At 38.9% G+C, this 22,086-nt stretch overlaps 1 protein-coding gene across 11 annotated transcripts in view; it reads right to left on the bottom strand.

The window, feature by feature from the left end:
• Positions 1–6,236: 6,236 nt before the first annotated feature.
• CELF1 (CUGBP Elav-like family member 1) overlaps positions 6,237–22,086 on the bottom strand; it is a 53,593-nt gene continuing 37,743 nt past the window's right edge. For 4 of the 11 annotated variants that reach the window (XM_031505038.2, XM_021533271.2, XM_077784215.1 and 1 more), the window contains 6 exons: positions 21,495–21,576; positions 18,760–18,888; positions 12,417–12,530; positions 12,051–12,236; positions 11,042–11,185; positions 6,237–9,421 (listed from right to left, as the gene is read on the bottom strand). In XM_031505038.2, the coding sequence (XP_031360898.1) occupies positions 9,294–9,421; positions 11,042–11,185; positions 12,051–12,236; positions 12,417–12,530; positions 18,760–18,888; positions 21,495–21,576 (783 nt within the window). In that variant the 3' untranslated portion in view covers positions 6,237–9,293. The remainder of the gene's footprint in view (positions 9,422–11,041; positions 11,186–12,050; positions 12,237–12,416; positions 12,531–18,759; positions 18,889–21,494; positions 21,577–22,086) is intronic. The other 7 variants (XM_077784214.1, XM_031505039.2, XM_077784216.1 and 4 more) reach the window with 3 other exon arrangements.

Below are 22,086 nucleotides of genomic sequence, written 5' to 3' on the forward strand. Positions count from 1 at the left end.
GGCTGTGTAAGGGGAAGGAGGCAGTGGCAAGTGTGCAGCTTGTGAGAGTGGCATAAGATGGTGCCTCTCTAATCCCACACAGCACCACACACTGGTGCTGCTCCTGCAGAGCTGAGGGCTGCTGCTCTGCCCAAGGTATTGAACCACCCTGAAACACCCTGAGCACAAGTGCATGGACAAGCAAGTGGCTGCACGGCACCAGTTCTGTGAGGCTGGATATGCCTACTCCTCACTCCCAAGTATTGCACGTATTTGCATTATCCAAGATCCTCAGCTTTTCTGTATCTGAAGGGGACTTAACTGTCAAATGATCCAAAATGGATGTATATCAACCAGAAAACCTTTTCCATTTCCACTCAAAGTAGCTCAGAAGTAAAAGTACAGTACTTTTACACAGAAGTCCAGGGTGATACTGTGATAGTGGAACAAGTGGTATTGGGCCATGAATATTTTTGTGTCTCACAGCTAAGAAGCTGTAAAATACTTTTCTCACATCTCTCGTCATCTTCTCACCCTTGGACCCAAAAAAGAACCTCAAGTTTAAGACACAAATACAACACACAAGGACTCTTCTCAAACAGTTTAATAGCAAATAAACAAAGGAAGGTACCACACTTGGCATATACAAAATGACTTGTTGTCGGTGTGTCTGTGCAATTAAAACAGCTTTAAGTTGCCCTTTGGGACAGAAAGAAAAAAAAAACACACACACACAAAAGGAAGAAAATTCCTTTAACACATACTCGCTTGTTCCAAACTTGTAACAAATCTTTTCATTTTTAAATCCACTACACAAACTCTGCGATCAGATCAGAAAAGCAACACGCGCTCCTCTGCTTTTTAAACCATTAAAGTAAAATCTGTAATTCTCTACAGAGTACAATACAATTTCACACAAAAAGACATTTTGTTTTGCAAATCAAAACAAGAAAAAAAGGAACAGCTCAAACAAGGTAAAGAAAAGCATTTCTACGACTGAACCACGACTTCGAGTTGATTAAATCCCGTTAACTGCAGAACAGACTCTACATTTGGTCATAGTGGCAATTTGTTTTCTCATCACATTGTGAATCACTTTACATTGTTTTCTAGTAGAAAAGGCAAAAAACTGTACAAAACCCCTAGTGTTAAATACAATGTTTGTACCAATAAAAAAGCCCACAGGTTTGTCTCCAAAATGTAAATTTTCTTTTTAAATTATTCACAAAAAGCAGCCAAAAATCAGAAAGGCAGCTGCTGCTCCACTGTCTCAAATCCATTAAAACCACCACAGAACAATTAAAACAACCAAAGGAAGAAAAGGAAAGAAGAAAAGGAAAGAAACAACCAACATTTGGCATTTTGGTTTTCTTCAGATATTTTTCCACAGGTTTCCCCAAGGTTCCTTATGGAACCAAACGCACACGTACAGAAATGTACGGGCAGCTCCTCCACACACTGCAGGCTATCTGTGCCCCTGGCACACAGCCCTGTGCATTCAGACTGTGGGACTAACAGCAGCCAGCCCCCAACCCTACTTCCCATATCAGTGAGCCTCTACCCTTTTTCATTCAGCCTCACGATTCACTCCCAGGTACATATATCATATTCAAATTGCTCTCTTTTGTAAGCACATTAAGGACTGTCTACACAAGTCTGGTCAACACCTAGTGAGAATACAGCATCCTCAACCAACTCAGGAGTAGGACAGAAAACAATCTTTGCATCTTTACATTATCCCAAACACTGGACAAAATGAAGATTTCTATCCCATCAAATTCTACTTGTTTTCTCAGCAAAAACCCTTCTCCTGGAATTCCATTTCACATTATTTCAATTTTAAGAGACCTACACTAGCTTGCTGCTGCTTCTGACTGAAACTTATCACAGCACAGCCTCTTCAGGTGCCTTCATCTAGAAGCTACTTCCCAGTTTCTACCTGTGCAGATGGGATGTAGGGCAGGGGAAGCCTGCTACCCAGAGACCAGTAACCTGTTCTAGTTCATCCTGCAAGCCATAAAAACTGCTCAGCTCATTACCCAATTAAAAACTAAACAAAAACTAAAAAAAAAAATCTCCGCAGAGATTCCCCAGCAAAGGCCCTTGAAAAGAGAGCTGGGGATGGTACCCTGTTCAGGTAACAGCTTCAGAGGCTGTTGTATTGTGCTTGTCATTTGGGAAAAGAGCCAGCAGTTGTAGAACCAGTGTTACAAACGCTTTCTCTGGGAAATTTAAAACACTTTATTTCATGAGCTAACTTAGATCCCTTCAGAATCCTACCATCAAACTCTGACTTATGGTATTGGGGCTGGACTTCAGAGAAATGTGCCCTGAGTTGTACAAAATGCTCAGTGTTTGAAATGAGCCCTAGTTTAAGACAGGTTTGGAAACAGAAATATTGTTCTGTTTCCTTCCTGCTCCCAGCTATCCTCTTCCACCAAAACTTCCACTAGGGGAACAGTGTAACCAAGCACCCTCAGAGCTTCTGACAGCACTGGAGATGGAGCAAGGTCCAGGTGCTCTGTCAGGCAGACAGTCTAAGTGCACAGGTAGATATGCCCTCGGGTGGCTTCTGATCAGATATTTGTCATACCAAAACCACCAATTTAAAGGATACCTTTGAAACCCACTAAATTGCTCAGTTTTTGCACAAACTATAGAAAACAGAGAGGTGAAGGTGATATATACGAGGGTGTGAAGAAAACAGCAGGAAACATGCACAACATTTCTGGGCACTATCTTAGTTTGAAAGATTAAAACAAAAACATCACATTTTGCTGAGGAGATTGTAGTTACAAAAAAAACCCAAGCATGCCAGAGCTTAACAAAATACAACATCAATTTTGATCAAATTTTCACTGCAGACTGGTAATCACACAGGGAAGCAGGGGAAAAAAAAAAAATCTGTAAATATCAGGGCAAAAATGTAGCTACAATCAGAGGAAAACCTAGTTCAAGTGTTTTCTGTTGATGCCACTTCAAGTCACAAGTTTGAACTCATAAAAACACATGCTGTCTCCTCAAGCACAGAAACCAGATCAGCAAAATGTGACTAGGAAGTCTCCTGAAAGATTGAGTCACACCATATAATTGACTTTTTCTTTGAACTGTGTTTTTAAAACTAAGCACACAGAAAAAACTAAGCCTAGAAAGTGATTTGCTGTATGTTCACAGAAATACAAATATTCTACAAGGTATGCTAGCAAGGCTGCTCTGAAGACAAATTACAAAGAATCAGATTCACAAAATCAAGTGGTTATCTTACGAAGGTCTAGAAAAATAGAAATTCTTTTATATTCAAATGCAAGTTTAAATATTTCCCCTTCAGCAGTCTTTCTAGCAAAACCAATTTGGCAGCACAAAAAAAAAAAAAAAAAAAAAAAAAAGAAAAAAAAAGAAAACAAAAAGAAAAGAAACAAACATAATAAAAATACACATCAGCATCAAAGGTCAACACAAGGTCAAAGGTGAGAGTTCAAGCATCAGAGAAGCTGAAGAGACAAGGATTTGGACGATGTACTTGAACGCCACATCGACATGCTTTAGGCACAACGATGAACAAACGGCAGGAATCTAGAAAAAAAAACAAACCAGAAAGAGGGAGACCCACTGAGTTACACAGAGCAGTACATCCAAACACGGAGAGAGAGAACAAGAATGGGCACTGTACAATGAGATCTCCTGGGGAAGGGAGTTGACAGGGAAGGGCAGCACATGCCAACGATGGACAAGTAAAAGTCAAAGTACATGAAGGACACCAAGTAAACATCAAACTGCCAGAAACCAAATGGAAGCAGAGGCCTGGATTTCACTCTCAGCACCCAGTCTGCAGAGCATTCCACAGCCAGTGACACACTGGTTAGAATGCATTCACCTTGCCCCGTGCCCAGTGTGTCTACTACTTCTGTTTAGAACAGAGTAAACTCCCTCCCCAGGAGACCGATTCCAAAAAATATGACTCCAGGGCAAAAATTTGCCCACAGAGACTGAGACCATGAGAGACAAGACAGAGGACACAAGGGATTCACAGGTGGTTTGATGTTTGAGACTTTTCTTGCACTCTAACATGGGAAGTTCTTAGGCAGTAGTAGCCCAGCAAATCCACGTTCTTTCCTTTAGCTAGTCTCTTCTCATTCCCTAGGAGCCCATGTAACTGGGGGTGGGTGATTTGGAAAAGGGAAAAAAAAAAAGATTATACAAGACAAAAAGCCCACACATCAGAGAAGAATTCCTTAAGACTTGACTGCAAGTTAAGACTTGTCCTAGCTGAGCACTTGTCATACCATTAGACCTGCACAGGGATTTTCCATTCCCAACCTTTTATGTAACAGCCCTCAGCTCCCTGGCTTCATGAGGAGGAGATTCTGGGCTCTGAGAAGCTCTACAGTCACTGTTGCCAGTTTGATGAGCAGAAAAAATGTGTTTCCTGAAATTTACTTGAAGAGTTTATAAAAAATAATTCTTATATTAAGTGACATAAATACCTCTCTTCCCTCCCCTCAACTTGTGAGCTGCAAGGAACGTTTTGGGATCAGAGTGGGAGGCAGAAGAGAGAGGAAATGGTTTGCTTTCTTATTCTGCCTCCCTACACCCCCAACTCCCCTTTAGCTTCTGTTTGTGGCCTTAATCTTCAGCACATCTCAAAGCTTCTGGTTACAGACTAGAACAAGGTGAGATTTGCATATTATCTAACATCATTTGAGAATAGCAAGTGTTGCATTCTTGTTCCAAAGCAACAAGAAGCACATTGTCTACTAAATCAGCAATGCTCCTCTTATTAGAACTGCTGAGATTAATTTGCTTTTCATGCCTTCCAATAAAGGGAAAGGACTTTAGTACAGAGTTTAAACCAACTCCAGCAAACAGAGTACAATGCAACTCTTGCACTTGTTTCTGTATTTCAAGAAATACGCTAGATAATTTGCAGACAGGTGCAAGATTTCACTCTTAAACCAGAAAAGCAAATTCATAATGAACTGAGGCATGAGAAACAGTAAGAAGCATGAAATCAAGTGACATCTTAGCATGCACCACTGATATTCTTTGGTTTGTCTCGGGATTTTCTTGATAAGGTTTTTTCAAATATTTCTCTCAGCTATGTTGAGGGCAAAGACTGAGTTTTATCCAAGCCGTGTGGGAAGACTGGCCTATAAAACAGAACCATGAGATGCTGGACAAGCTCTTAATGACTTAGAGGAAGTTATTCCAGTTTGTCCTTGTTTTATTCTCACAACAGTGATAATTCTGCCTTCTGTGTTTTATATTTTGTGGCAGGTATGCTAGGGATATCAATTATCTTTAGGTTTAAATGTCTGCAACAAGAAGCTTTCAAAGCATTTTACCTGTTCATAGTTGCATCCTTCATTTGCAATTTCCTTTATCCAAGTTGTTTTTAGGTATTTCCAAATAAAATAGGAACAACTTCATTCTGCTTTGTTGTTCTTCCCTAATCCACAGCCATTACCAGTTCAGTTGGATTAATCATGCATGATAGAATTATTGTAATATGTGACTTTCAGTATTCAGGTGAAAAACTTTTTCCTGATAGATGCATTTGCCAGTGAGATTCTTCTGAGCTGGGATTTTTAAATAATGCCAGCCTTGTATTATAAAAAAGCTAAACTACAAAGAACTATCCTATTTTGGACAGTTGATTATCTAGGGGACTGAAGAAACGATGATTTCATTTACTTTAGTACTGACACTAAGCAGTATCACACTAAGTTCATAATTCTTTCACCTTGTTACAGCAGCAAAATCAAATATCTCCTGAGAAAAAGAATAAATCTATTAAGTAGACCATTTCCACTTTGTAGACTAAAAATATTTTAAGTATTTCCTGGTGTCACACATAATAAGGAATCCTATTCCATCAGAAGTTCTTTTAGCTTTTCTTGTAGGAAATCAGGTTCTTTGGTTCTAAGCATATAGCATACTTTGTCCATGTGGCTGTTTTAGCCAACCTTCTGCAGTTTATTTGAACTCCCCAACTCTTTATCTTACTATCCAGGAAATAGGGAATTTGACACTGACTTGGTTTGCACTTGAATGAGAGCATGATGTGAACTAAAAATTTAAAAGCCCCAAGTCCCCGGAATCCCAGACTTCACTGCTAATGTGTGAGGAAGAAAACTAGCTTAAGACTGAAAGGCAAGAACAGCCTAAATCCCCACAATCAGCAGCAGCCACCAGACAGACACAGAAATGTTGACTTTATCTGATCAGTTTTGTTATCAGAAAAAAAAAATCTGCCCAAGTCACAAACTTGATACATTTATTAACTTTGGCAACATACACATTGATACACCAAGGGAAATCTGAAACAAATACACAAAAAGGGCAACATCTTCAGCTGGTGAAAACTGATGCAGCTCTACTGCGTTCAGAGAGCTGAACTGCATTGATTCAAACCATCTGAGGATAACATCTTTTAAAATTCAACCTGCATAGATTTATTTTCTTTTTCTTTTTGGCAATACTTAGTTACGCCAGTAAGGCACAAGAGCTAGCCCAAGTTAGGTGTCTTAAGGTGATTATGTCTGGGAGGAGTCACTGATCAAACTAAGCCACAGTGTAAACTGGTGAATCTCCTAAAATTACTAGGAGTCACACCTGTTTGCAACAATGCCAAGCTTGATCTGTAAGTTACAGTATTGAGGACACAGTATAGGATGAAGAAGCTAAAATATCTAATTTTGGGCAACTGAAATGACTAGTAAAGAGGCCAGAGCATCAGGCTAAAAGAAAAACAGGACAAAGGTCTTAGATAGTACAGTAGGGTAGGATGCAAAGAAGGTAAGAGTGACTGTAGAGACCCCAGAGCACAGTGCTCTCCTCCACTGGTTCACAGCATTCATCTTCCTCATTTAGCAGTTGTTGGGCTGCAAACAGGCCACTGAAAATCAGTAGTTTCAATCATACACATCATTATGTGTGTAAAACAATCACATTCAGGATTCTACAAAACCCTGGCCTTTTTTTTCCAGTGAAATAATTTAGGTAATAAATATTCTCCACCCTGGAGCGGTATAAAACTTCTATAAAAATAGAAACAACATTCTTGGTTACAGCAGGTTGCACTTGGAGCAGTTGCTCCCAACTATGTTTTTTTAAGGTTTTTTTTTTCCTTTTTTTGAAAAGTATATAATTTATATATATATATATAAAAAATTCCCATTAACACCCTGGAGGCCTTCACACTCCAACACTCTTTTCTCAGAAAATCAGGACACATCTTTCCTATGGTGCAGAATTCAAGTGTACATGGTTCACCTCAGTGTATGTTTATGTTTCTAGAGAGATTCAAATAATTAACATAGAAGGGTACCACATGCCAGCATAACGGGGAAATTTGGCAATCTGGCCTTTGAAACTTTGCCACCACAAAATTATTTAAATAATACTGACAGATTTATCTGTCTGCCATCAATACGGACAGATTGACATCAACTGTTTGATTTTCAATCTAAGAACTGGAAAGGGCTCCCCCCAGGTGTTACATATCAGGCCTTGTAATTCTGAGGTTTGAGATCCCAGGGGGCCCAGTCCCTGGAAATGCCCAAGATTCCCAACAGATCACGGCACACAAGTGGGGATTCAGACCCGAGATCTCAGGTTTGATGGGTTTAGTGCTCCTCCTGCTGGAGCAGAACACGAAGTCCTGACCTCATGTCTGACCCACACACATCATTTAGCAGCTGGCTCCCAGACTGCAGTGTTAGCTGGAGCCCTGGGAAACAGCCTTACATCTCAGGAGTACAAAGAAAACAAGGAAAAAGAGATATTATGAGGTAAATCAAACTTCTGTTAAAGACACAGAAATTGTAAACTTCCTCTTGTGACAGAGGTGGATTTTGGTGGTTTTAAAATGGAACTCTACACAGATTTCTTCAAACAGCTCAGGCCAGAGTGTCAAAAGTCCTTTGAGCCCCCTAAAACCAGTGAATATCAAAGGTCCTTAGCAATGCACTAGCAATTTCACTGGTGTGCAGAAAAAGCGTGTGTTCAGTTAAGGGGTGCATTCCATTTTCCTTCAATATAAAAGATACCAGCTTGTACCAAAAGGCAGAAAAAGACTGAATGGCTCAATACTCTGGTTCCACAGCTCCTGGTTTAGCCTGTTTTGCACTGGTACACACCACCTTAAAGGAAAACTGCAGCAGAGAGATACATCTAATTACTAGACCAAATCACTGCATGAATTTTGTTCATTTAAAAAAAAAAACAACAAAAAACCCCAACAAAATAGAAAGTTATTATTTCAGTAAATAATCAGCACTTACATTATGCTTATGAAAAGGAATTCATAGCAATCTCTGCAAAAAAAGGACATTATTCCATAGAAATGGGCAATTGGATCAACTGTTAAGAAGAAAAATTGTCAAAAATTTCTGCAGGTTACCAGGGATCTAAAGTTTATTGTTTCCAGATCCACATGTATTCATCCAGTTAAGCTGCCTCTACCCTTCCACAAAACCTAGATGAAGTACGTAGTTTAAGTTTTCTTATACATGGAGAAATTCACTGCATCTCATTACTATTCCACTGTAGACAGGGAGTGAAATTTTCTGGGCAGAGACATTATCTAATAGTTTTATAAAGTGCTGTGTACATTCACACTGCTATATAAACCCTAGTTTATATACAGCAAAAAAAAAAAATAAAAAATCACTGCAGTTTTCCTTTGGCTTGTTAATGTGTTCACCCTTTTAGCCCATCTGCTTTAGAGATGATTTAATAAATCCCCACTGTGGTATACAGTTAAGGAAATTCCAAAGAGCACATGGGGCATAACAAAGGCTACATGGAGTTGATTCTTTCTTACCCAGGACTCTGTTCTCCTTGCCTATCTTTGTTTTCATCAGCTGTTCTGTGTTATTTCTGCTTTCCCTTCTCTTCTCTACCCCAAGGCAGTGTGGTGTCAGTTTCTACTGCTCCCTTTAACCTTCTCTCCCCACCCGCAAGGAGCTGGCATTGGTCCTTCTCAACACACACTGGTTACAAACACAGCAAACTTCAAATAAGGGAAAAAAAAATGAAAACAAAACAAAACAAAAAAAAAACACCTCAGCGATATGGCACCTAAACTCCAAAGTAAAACACTGGAAACAAAAGCACAAACTTGTCCTCCATCCGAAGCAGGATTCTCAGCAGAGGCTGCAGCAGAGTCTTCAAGGGAAGATGTGCCAGATAGAAGGCATGGATCAGCTTCCAGGACTGTAAAAACACAGCCTTAGGGCTTCGAATCACTAAGTGTGCTCCTCTCCAACTTACCAGAAGATCCTTCTCACTCCAGTCCCAGAGGGGAGGTGTGCTCAGTATGGCTTGCTGTCATTCTTGGAGCGCTTGAGCTGCACTTTCAGCCGCTTCATGCCGATCTGGAAGCCGTTCATTGACTGAATGGCAGCCTGCGCAGAGACAGGATTGTCGTAACTTACAAAACCTGAGGAGAGGAAAACACACAATTACCCCATGCCAGAGCTGCCCGTAATGGCTACTCACAACTGGAAATGAGGCACTCACAAGGTCAGAGAGGTTTGCATGAAGTGCCATTTTCAGAAGCTCACAACTGTTTCAGACTCCTCATAGCTTCTAAAGGCTCTCAAACAAATTATTGCTTTCTGACTTATGAAACTTTGGCCAGAACATTACACAGCTCAGGAAATTAACATTTTTTAGTCTATCAACAAAATAAGTAGTGCTGTTCATAAGAACTCATACCTGGGAGAAAATCAAACCTGGAAAATGTTCATCCAGATGCAAGAGCTCATTAAAGATACAAGATGGAAATCACCCTCATGACATTATGGGAGCAGATTTGTTTGAAGTGAAATAGCTGCCAAGGAAGGGTAGCACTGGTACCACTACTGTGTTTAGGTTGCTCTCAGATGGGAGGTTGCATATCATTCCTGGAAAAGATTATCCTGGAAATAAACTTCTCCAGTGTTTTGAAGGAGCCTATTTTAAATAACTCCACTCAATGCCTGGAGTGAGAATAACTCCCACTCCAGTCAATGGCTATGTGTCCATATATAGGTGCTATAACTGAATGATCAGCATATTTCTGTGCTCTCACAAAGCATCAGAGTGTCCACATCTTTTTGACTCAAATAGGAAAAAATTCAGGATTTTATGTAGACACAAAGCTATCAAAACCATAGAGGAAGGTGCACCTCTCCTATTCCATCACAATGAATCTCCATCTATCAAAACAGTCATGAGAGCTTATGGCACTACAAAAATGCAGTATGGTACCCACAATAGTTATATCTATAAAGATATTAATACAAATAATTATCATAATGTACTAAGTAATAGATACAAATTATTATTGAAATTATTGAAAAGACAGGAAGAGGCAAGAGGAAGAACTATCTCAGGATTACAAATAATAATCACATATCATTCTGAATTAGAAGGGATCCACAAGGCTCAAGGAATCCAACTCCTAAGTGAATGGCCCACAAGGGGATTGAACCCATAATTAGCACAGTGCTCTAACCAACTGAGCTGATCTCAGGGAAAATTATCTAGAGCCAGAACACTATAATAGGGCACAACAGTATGAAACTGTGAAAAGCAAAAAGTCACATTGAAATTCAGGAAAATGCAGTTTATTGATGGAAGCATTTGGTTTATTTATTAGGAATATATAGAATTCCCCACTTCCTTAATAGCTAGGCTAGACAATATACTGAAAAAGAGATTACTATAAAAGCCACCTTTTTACAGATAATGATTTATTAGAATGACAAAGTATCCTGAGTTGTTGGAATGGATCCACAAAGATCATTGAAGTCCCTGAGAATCACCCTGTTCACCTGAGAGCACTTTCCAAACACTTCTTGAACTCTATCAAGCTGGTGCTGTGACCACTTCCCTGGGGAGCATGCTCCAGTGCCCATGCACCCTCTGGGTGAAAAACCTTTTTCTAATATCTAACTTAAACTTCCCCTGACTCAGCTTCAGGCCTTTATCTCGGGTCCTGTCATTGATCACCAGAGAGAAGAGATCAATGTCTGCCCCACTGCTTCCCCTTCAAGGAAGCTATAGATCCACATACCAAAACACTTGCTTAGATTGGTCTGCTTGTCAATGAAAACCTTGGCAGAGACGACATTTCCAAATGGCATGAACATCTGCAGCAGATCCTGATCCCCAAACTCCTGGGGAAGATGGTAGATAAACAGATTGGCTCCCTCTGGACCTTTAAACAAGCAGGAAAATAAATTCAGAAAGAGCACGGATACCACATACCCACTGCACAAAAAAGGTGGAAGAGCCAGTCAAGACAAATTTTCTACATAAAACAATGAAACTACTGTTTACACTACTGCAGAGCACTTGATTCCAGAATAAATGAGCATGACCCTTTGCTGGGATTGATCACTAAAATAATTCTAGCTCTTTCTGAACACTTTTGTTTGTACTTTACACACTGTGTGAAAACTGGTTCACAGATATTTGCTGTAATGACAGCTGAACAGTAAGTTTGAATACTAGGTGTTGACTGAACAAAAAATGGCTATACAAAACTTGTGGTCCCAACAGAACTAAGTAAATTGCCAAAAAAATACAAATAATCACATTGCTTGTAATCTGACAGATTATCTTATAAACATGCTACATTTTGCTGAAAACTTACTCCTACATTCTACATTATTTTACATATATTAAATTTAACCTGAATCTGAAGAGTGAAAAGACTGGCATAAGTAGCTGTTGGAAGAGGTGAAGGATCCAGAAAACAACATTAACAAAACCACATCTGAATTCTCTGACAGTGGGATCTGTCAGGCTGTAGACTCATATTCTCCTTCCCTCTGAGAACATGCAGGAGTATAATTAAGGAAGCACTTAAGACTAGACAATTCCCATGAGAAACATCCTGTATAAAAACTACTTTGGGCAGCCTGTAGTAGAAAGATCCCAGAGACCTTTTTTATATTCAGTAACTCATAGATTTTAAAAAAATGACACCAAATAAAAAATCTGCAGGTAAAGTAGGTGCAAGGGCTAAGCTTGCCCTTTTGAAAACCCATCTCAAATAGTTCCTACAACTTTCTGCCTACCTTCTTTTTGACTTCCTGCTGCACCAATACTCTGCTGTGTTAAGAGACTCTGGTTATAGAGCGTGGGCAGTGCAGCAGCAGCATATTGCTGGATTCCAGAATAAGCCTGCGTGAGGGCTTCCATTGTGCTACCTGTCCCATTTGAGAGACCACCACTGCCAAGTCCTCCATTTAAGGCTGCCATTCCTGTATAAGAAAGAGGAAATAAAAGATGACTGAATGCTTCCACCAAGTCAGATCAAAACTCTTTCAAATGCTCTGCATGACTACAAAATGCAGAGAGCAAAAAAATCACCCCAGAGAGATATCACAGGCTGAGGAATGAGAATCAGCTATTCCCCCAGGCCACCACTACACATAACTCACCTGCTAAAGAGCTAACATTGAGGCCTGCTGTAGCACCTGCCAGTGTCTGCAAAGCTCCAAGAGAAGCCATTGGATTAACAGAAGAGCTGCTACTGGAACTAGGTGAGGAACCTGCTATTAAAATAAAACAATTAAACTTCAACCAATATTTTTTAGTTCTGATAACTCAATTTCTTCATTAAGCTATTCCAGTAGAAAAAACTCGTAGGGAACAGATTCAGGCAACACAGGATATTTTATGTAAAAAAAAAACCCCAAATCCACACAACTTGATTATCATACTGCTTGTATGTTCTAAGCCCTTCCTACATTTTTAAAAATTCTACTTCAACATAACATCTACTCTTTGTAGCAATAATAATATCAGTAAATGTAAGACATGTAAGATTGAGACATTATAAAAATGTTGGCTAAACTCTGTTTCTCAACATAAGGTAGCCAGCAGTGATGCCCTGTTTCCTGCTGCCCAAAGTAAGAGTTACTTGCTATGTATTAACATATATCCTTGAAACATCACTCAAGGTGAAAAAGACTTGCAACATAGGTACTAGGGACATTAAAGAAGGCTGAACATATGGTTTTCCCATACTGCCAGAACAGGAACACCACATGCCCAGATTATTTCGACACATTAAATAAATTTCTATTAAAAATCCTGATGACACAGCTGGGGCAAGGATTGAGAAAAGTCTTGAAATTTACATCCAAAAATAAATAGTCTGTCCTCTATTGCAGCAACATCTTCAACTACTTTGACTCAGTAAGACAAGTCTACCAATATAGTACCTAGGACAGTAACAGCTTACATGGTTCATCAAATTCTACACCACGTAGAGTTAATTCTACAGAAGTCAACATCAAAATCATGAGGGAAAAAAAGCTGGTATGTCAAAAGAAAAAGATGTTCACATTGAGGTCAACTACAAAGATTTATGGACATGATAAAATAAGAAATGCATAGTATTTTTATGACTATATGGCAGTGATTTTTCTAACAGGTTTGTACACTACTGTAGAAAACCAGCTATGTGTATTGCTATTAACAAAGATATTTATAGTTACTGCACAAGATGCACTAGAAAATATTTATGGCAGCTAAAAATTAAAATATAATGAAGACTGATGCTGTAGAGGCATCTTGTAATCTGCTTGCAAGAGGAATTTACCAGTTTGACCAAGGAGGTAAGAGAAGAACTGAATTTGAGACATTTTCAGTTTTCCTCATGTTTTTGTGATTCTCCATTATGCTGCATACATCCATAAAAAATTTAAAAGAATTTTTAGCATCTTTCAAGCAGTTTCACACACACTACATATTTACCACTTCATGTTTGTGGCACAAAGTCTCTGCTGGGGTGGGATATTAGAACTATTTAAATGGAATACAGCCTAACAACCCGTTAACTAAAGTAGTTGTACCTAACCAAAGCTGCATGAGAACCAGAGAGCTGCACTTCACACCACTTTTTGTAATAACAGATGGAATGACGAACCCCCTCTAGTACATGTTAAGACAAACTGTCCTAATAAATCAAAAACTAAAATACAAAATCCCAAACTATTTTAAGATGCTTACTCTGATGGAAAGGAGACACATCCTGTCTTACTATCAGTAGAATATTAAATGTTGGGAAAACACAGGGAACAAGTTACAGTATAAACCTCAAGCTGGTAGAAAAACTAGCAGAGCTGCTGAATAAAAGCCAGAGTTCAGAAATTGTATGGTTACCTTGATTGTAGAATACCACTTGTTTCTACAACGTTTCGCTGCTGATCTTTGTAATTGAAAAAGACACTACATTTGATAGATGAGAACACCATTTAAAAACCCTTCCAAACCTATCCCAAATAAAGTAGCAGCAACTAAGGAATAAAAGGCTAAAGAACAAAGTGAGAGAGAAAATGGATATCTTCCCTACTTTAAAAGGCTGTGATTTAAAATAAAGTTAAACCACTATAAAAAGCTGATTACACAGTTATTTTAGTTTAGCCGCCTTTATCAGAATTTTTTTAGGCAACACAAGAAATGCTTTAGTACTGAAAATGCCAAGAGAACTGAAGACTTGTCTGTATTTTCTTTATCCTGTGTACAGAGGAATTGAAGACAGCATCCCATTTCTGATCATGACAAAAGGCAGATAAGTAACAGTACAGCAGAAATACAGGGCAATTACAAAGGAATACTTCCTATTTATAGCCTATATACCAACAGAGCCATGTGTGAATCTAGGATTTTTTCAGCCAAAGGCAATGTCTTTGTAATAAAATTACAATTTTTATTCATTAATTTCAATGCAATGTGAAAACCAAACTGTTGGACTCTACTATGTTCTAAGGCACAACTTATGTAATTTAATCATGCACTATGCTAAGAAAAATTTCGTTTTTATTTTTAAATTATAAGGTGACAACATGACCTGATATCCTGCAATTCTGTTCTTGAAATATCTAATGTCTGTTTTTTCCTTCTTACATGTCAGTCTTCTATTTTTCAGACTATTCCTAATAGCAAAGGAGTTCCACTGGTCTAGTCATCATTTCTGTTCTTGTTTTTCTTGTGTTGTATTTTAGATCAGAAGAGAACAAAGCAATGGGGATGGAAATTCAGTATTGTTTTATACACGTTCTTTACTCTATCCCTAATTCTTAATGTTGTTTTCTGTGCAGTTTTTGATGGGTTGTTGGGATTTTTTTCTTGCTGCTAAGGTTGTTTTCTTAGATCTATATACTGAGTTACATCTAGTCAAAAAGGCGAACTACAGAAGTATCTGAAAAGACTTAAGAAGGTTTTAAGAAAATTTGAATATGTAATAAGGAACAGCTTTGTAGAAAGACACTGAAAGATATATTATTAGAAAGATAATGAAACTCAGACAAGAACATCAAGTAACAACTTTTGGAGGTAGGTAAACTGAGAAAGCACTAAGTCTGTCCTAATTCAGTCATGTAACATCCAAGCAATATCCTGAAGAAAAGTTAAATTCAGGTGATGAATCTGACTGAACTGTACCTGAATTAGTTCCAGTAAAACCAGAAACACCCTGCTGTCTCAGAAAACAATTTTGCCAGAGACACATCAAGGCCAGGAAAATCATCTAAGCTTTGAGGTTGCCTTTAGAAGGAAGAGAAATGGAAACATACCTCAGTGTTTGCAACCATTCTATTTTCCTCTGAAGCAGATAATTCTTATTGGTGCTCAAGTAAAAAAAATGGCAGACAAGACACTCCTAACCTGAGATACTTCTATAGTATTTTCTTGGATGTTCCTTTCACAAGCTAGCAGTTTATTTATGGTCATGGTCTCTGCAACAATGACTATGTAACAGCAGCAGACTGCTCACTTCCGAGAGCTGATCTTCATCAAGGTTTAAGGTTTTACTTCATCCCATTCTACATCAAAATACACAACTGTGCTTGGAACTATCTAAAGAATATTGTCTGAAGTATGTAGGAAGGCAGCCCAACAACTGTATGTAACATCTCTGAGTTCCACCTTTCCAACATGATAGCCATCCATAAGCCCATGGGCTGCACTGTGCAGACTTCCAAACTCCCCAGATACAAATTAAATCAGTGCAAATGAAAGAAAATCAAGAAGGCAACTATGCAGAAGTACTATCTGGATTTTTCCACCAATTATGCAATTTGAGTGGAGATGTACAAATAAGCATCAGGTGAACATTTGGATGACAGATGGAGAGAAGTCAAGGAGTTAAGTCACCTCATCTGCAGTTAGGTTTAAGAGGTTATCACAGTAGATGTTGCCATATGTCCTTCAGACAAGGCAAGCTCTTACTAACACATGTACTGAACTGCTATATAGTGAATTTCTACAAGGTCTGGGTGTGGTTCAGGAGGGATAGATGTTTTCTGTGTGGAGCCCAAGAGCCTTCTATGTGAACATATATAGAGTGAATGCACATGTGAATATTAATCAAAGTAGAATCTCAAGTTTACTTGAAGACTCAAGAGTCAAAAAGCTGTATAATTACAGGAGGTATCAAGGGATTGAATTTGTCTGTACACACTGAGGCTTCCCCTCATCCCAGTTTGAGTGTAATTCTAAAAAGTGAAGCATATTTATACCTCTAACAAAAAGCACCAGAACTGTTTGAGAATTTGATGTCAGCGACTACTTATAGACAACATGCCCTCCAAAACTTTTTATTTCTTTTGAACAAAGCTAATTTTTAGTCTTTAAAATTATATTTGAAATTAGGTTTAAAGAGCAATACAATAGTGTCTGCTACATGTTACAGGCTTGTGAAGAGTCAATTGATAAATATGTATAGGATATAATACAAATGATCCACCATAACTGCATTGCTGACACACAACCACTTAGGGATATTACTGATGATCAGAAGGTTATTTGAATTCAGTAGAGAAAGTACTGGAAAGTGGCCTGCTTCCCATCCCCAAGCCCTTCCATGAGCATGATAAAAAAATGGAACAGTGTCCTGAAATGTGTCTCTCATCAAGGAAAAAGAAACCTGCATAGTTCCGTGGAACAGCCAAAATTCACAGAGGGGAAGCCAATTTCAAAGAATCAATGAATAGTAGCATAACTTCATTTGAAAGGGATCTCTCTAGATTATCTTATCTAACAGTTTGCTCAGAGCTGATCTAACCTCTGAATTTGAAAATGTCTTTTCCAACTGAATTCTCAGGCTCTGAAATGACGGCGATTTCACAGCCTCTCTGGCCCCTTGTTCCTGAGCTTGATCACTCTTGCCAATAATTTTATTTTTCTATCTAATCAGAATTTTCTTGGCTGCAACTTGTATCCATTGCCCTTGTCCTTTCACTGCACACTTCTGAGAAGGGGCTGTCCCTGCTTTTTCTAGTACATCTGACATTTGAAATTCACAACCTGCCAGCCTTCTCCACCTCAACAAAATAGAGAACAAACTTGCTGCAGTCATCAGATGAGACAGCCAATAAGGAAATCTTAGCTCTAAATGCCAATCTCAACAAATTCTAACCTGACAAAGCATGAGGAAATATAGGAGAAACTGTTAGATATTTTCACCTTTATGCTTCCTTTATGATGAAGAAGCATTAGTGGGTTATGAATGCAGCTCTTCTGTAGTCTGAACTCTTCACAGTTTTTTGTTTTCTTTTGTTTTGTAATTGTAGATTAGGATACATAGCTGTGTGTCAAGATAAACTTAAAAATTTCAGTATTTTAAGGATTGCAGACCACAAGGTTTTTATGTAAAAATGTCCTGCAACAGAACACTCTTTGGACTAATTCTTTCTTTTAAGTAGAAAACTGTGCAAAGCACCCATGGTTTAACTCCCAATCATGTGACAGAAGGTTTTTCAAACAGCTTTTCCTTCTAATCTCTTTATAATCTCTTAGCCTGGCTCCTTGGTCCTCCTACGCAACTCAAAATCTAAAACCCCTTCCCTCCAACCCTCTTTGGTCTCTCACAATCACAGATGACGATGTCAACTCTGTAGGACAGAAGCCAGAGATGCTGGAAAACTGACACCCTGAAAATACAGGGTCTCCCTTCTCATGCCAAGATTTAGTAATAACTCAAAATATGATAGAAATAACTGAGCAGAACACTGATCCTCATTTGTGATAGAAACCTAGTATGTCTGCCATAAGCACAATTGAATTTATTTTTAATTTTTTGCTTGTTCCATTTAATGATCACATTTAACAATAAGGCAGCAAAAGAACACCACTTGGACATTATAGTATCTCTGGTTGATGTACCTAACCTAAAGTTAAAAAAACCCAACTTAAACAAACAAAACACAAAAAAAGCCAAGCAAAAGATACTGATTTTTATGTGTAACTCATACACTAAATTCTAGACAACAACTTTCCAGTAGAAATGCTAAGTGTCTGTTTATTCTACATTTATGAGGAAGTTATCCTTGTCTTCATTAATGGAATATGGAATATAAGCTGTACTGTTCTAATGCACAGAACGCTTTATCTCATGATAAAGGCATTTTCTCTTTCCATATTGAGAGGAACAGGGTGTATTTACCAGTGCCTGCCTAAAATCACACATAAACCAAATGTGTGGTGAGATTGTAATAATATGACTGGAAGGAGGTCACCTACGTTTTCTGCTTCATGATGACCTCAAAAATTCTTTTTACTGTAAATTAATCTGATCATTTGGAGGAAGAGACACAGCAGGTAAAAAAGCTTTTGCTAGTGGCAAAGATCTTATCCTAAACAGAGGCAAGTGAATCCACTAGTAAACTGTTCCTCTATTACAGATCAACATGAAAGTGCCAAAAAGGGATAGACAAAGAGGTGACATCTATCCTGAAAGGACTTCCATGCCAGGCTACAGCAGGGGCAGTCTCTTACCTGAGCTGGTGAGCACGCTCAGGGGGCTGCTGGAGGAGGTGAGCGCAGCGGTGCCACTCGGTGTGTTCTGAGCTGCGCTGGCCGCGGCTGCCAGGGCGGCCAGGTTCTGTAACTGCATTGCGTTCAGTCCTGCAACACAGGGAGGAATGCCAGTGTCTCCTGTCAGAGCCACCATCACCCAAGTGTGACAGATCCAGCCAGCTCATCACGAGGGATGAATGGGAAGGAGCTCAAAAGCAACAGGCTTAATACTAGTTACTGATCTTTGCTACATTGCAGCTCCTTGCTATAATTGAAAAATTTTCCTTTGGCCAGATAGATGTGGTTCTGGAAAAGGCCAGGTACTCCCAACACCAGATGGAGACTCCAAAGGACAGAAATTTTCAAGCAGTGTTCTCTCCAATCCAAACTTAATAGGAGTTAAGCCAGGGTCTGAGAGCTCATGTGCAAGCTACAGAACTTGCCTAGACACCAGGCCAATAACTTCTCCCACTCTCATGTCTCTCCACACCCTTTCTGTGTGGACAGCAGTAACTGCAAAATTCTTTCACAAAAGCCTCACACCACAGAGGCCACAAAGTCATGGCTTCAATCCACCATCAGCATGTTTTGTTTGGTCCCCCTAGCAGCCAAGAAGCAACAGTCAATTGTGAGACAATTGTTAAGTGGCAACTCTAAACCACAGGATCAACCAACGTTATGTGCATGCTGGTCAAACATACTGGAAAGGAAAACAGGAAACCTCAGGCATGCTGTGTGTAGGGAGCAAGGAATACTGCAGGGGGAGGAAAGGACCCCTGTTTTTATGAATTTTACTGGTCAATTTATTCATCTGACTCACCTTCATTTTGAGCCACCACTTTTGAATGAAACCATTTGGTCAGTACTGACTGTACTTTGCTCTCTTTTTCTGCCAGAGGATCCATTAAAATGGATCGCCTCCTGAATTCTGCATTTTAACCATCCTTTGGTAGACTAGCTCCATTCTTCCAATTCTGCCTCCCTTCACTTTTCCCTTATTTTCCATTTTTGTCTCTACCTTTGGTTATTCCTCCTCTCTTCATCTAACTTCAGACAATTCCCAATATTTATTCCCAACATTATTAAAAACAAAACTAAATTAATCACCTTTCATTTAACAACATCAGAACATCCTAAGCAGAGGTAGTATCTCATCTTTAGGATACTCAGTAAGACCTTGGGAGCAAAGCACACATCCCAAATAATTAAAACCTCAGTTTTGTAATCTAAGCAGTAAACAGACAACATAAGAATGTGACAATGCATTATAAATGAATTATTTTCTACAGTACTTCTAATACCTTTAGTATAGTTTGTTGTTTTTTAAGCTCTTTTTCAGTTGTTTTCTGTTTGTGGCAGGATCCATTTCCTTTGGCAAATTTAGTTCCCAAAACAAGTAGATTCTGCCTTTATTTAGGTTCTCAAGATTCCATTCTAACATAAAAGCATGAAGTTAAAATCAAGAAGTTTTCTATTTTGCTTTTATTGTGCTACAGAGAGTTAAAAGTGCAAGTGTTGGAGCTAATGAAGAACAGTGCAGCTTGTTTCTTACTGAAGCAGTTTGTCATTTGCACACTGCACCTGTCCTCTTGTCATCACACTGTTTCCCCATCTGCCTTCAAACAGCGTTGAGATTGAATTTTGTCTGTAAAGTCTGATAAAGTGTGGGATCTAATAACCTACTTAATTTTTCTTTCTGTGAATTTCAAGAAGAGATCAGCTGATATATTATCAAGACCTTAAAACTACAACTTTTTTGGTAGGGAATCACAGATTTGGAATAACCATACTATTTATATGTCTGTTTTTTCAGTTTTTAAGGTATTGTATGTTTTTGTTTTGTTTTGTTGCTTGTAGTTGTTACTGATGGGTGCACCAGACAACACAAGTCAGATCTACAAAGACACTTTTGGATGAACTTCTACACAGAAAGGGCACATGATATTGGCAACTACTGTAAAACTCCAGGAGGCAATTTGAAAAGTTGAAAGTCTTTAGTATTGAAATCAAAACTATAGATTTCTCTGCCGAAGCAGAATTTAGAGAATGTGGTGAATGGAGCTGCTAACATGTGTTTTATTATTTCCAACTGTGTGAAGACAAAAAGGACAACCAATTTACAGCTCCAGGACTGCTATACTCAGTGAATATTTTGACTAGCAATCCACAGGAAGGAATTTGGCTCACATCTATGAAGCTATTTTCCATAACAGTAATGGCATAATGAACTGTAATTCAAATGAATTAATAAAATAATCTGAATGAAGCACTAGGTCACATTCCTAACAACAATGTATTTCCCACTTAAATGCTTTGTTCTTAAATGCATTGAAAATGGGAAAATTAAGAATTCGAAATCACTGAAAACATGTGCATTAGCGAGTACTTATTTCAAAACACAGTTCTTCACATATGCACCTGTTTGGATGAAAACAAATACAGAGAGTATTCTTTTTACTACACATAAGGGAAAATAATTTTAAATGCCAGAGGTTGGGGAGATAGCACCACTTACCTTGGGGACAATAGTTAAATAAGATTAAGAAGGAACATTCACACTTGTAGCAGAGAATTCCTGTCATTTCAAAGGAGTAGGCAAACACAGGACTACTCATTTCAAATGAGATTAAAATGCCAACATCCTTTTGGCTACTTTGTTTACCCTTGTTCTCTTGTTTGGCACTGAATTTGTCTTCCTGTGGAAGAAAACTCACCTCCCATTGGGTGGAGGCTGCTCAGTGTGTTCAGGTTCCCAGATGAAGCAGCTGCTGTCTGCTGAAGGAGCTGCAAATAAAGCTAGACATTACACCAAAAAACAAAACAAGAGTGAGAGTGAGGGCTGGCTCTGCTTCTGGGAGAAACTGCATCACACCACAGCCAGAGCGCCGTCACAAATGAATTCCTGCAGCCCATGCACCACATCATAGCAAAGTGTAAAGAGAATCCCCTGAACAACACATCTAGAGCACCACCACAGTGAAGCTCCACGTAGCCCATGCAGCACACTGCAGCCAAAGCAACAGCACAATGCTTTCCTCACTCAACATCAGCAATGCTGAGGGAAAATTACAGCCAACACACCAAGACAAAACCAGCAGAATCAGTAATGAGAGAGAATTCTTATTCAAAACACCTAAGGCAGGATTGCCAACCCTAAGGATATGCTACCTCAAAACAGACTGTACAGCTGACACTGCCAGCATGGGACAAATGGCAATGCCATACCAAAATGAAAGAGCCACAAGGAGAGGGAACCTCCTCTACTCTCCTTATGCACAATAGACATAAAATATATTTCAAGCTGTA

This window comes from Lonchura striata, chromosome 6 (assembly GCF_046129695.1).
Source record: "Lonchura striata isolate bLonStr1 chromosome 6, bLonStr1.mat, whole genome shotgun sequence".
Classification (NCBI taxonomy): domain Eukaryota; kingdom Metazoa; phylum Chordata; class Aves; order Passeriformes; family Estrildidae; genus Lonchura; species Lonchura striata.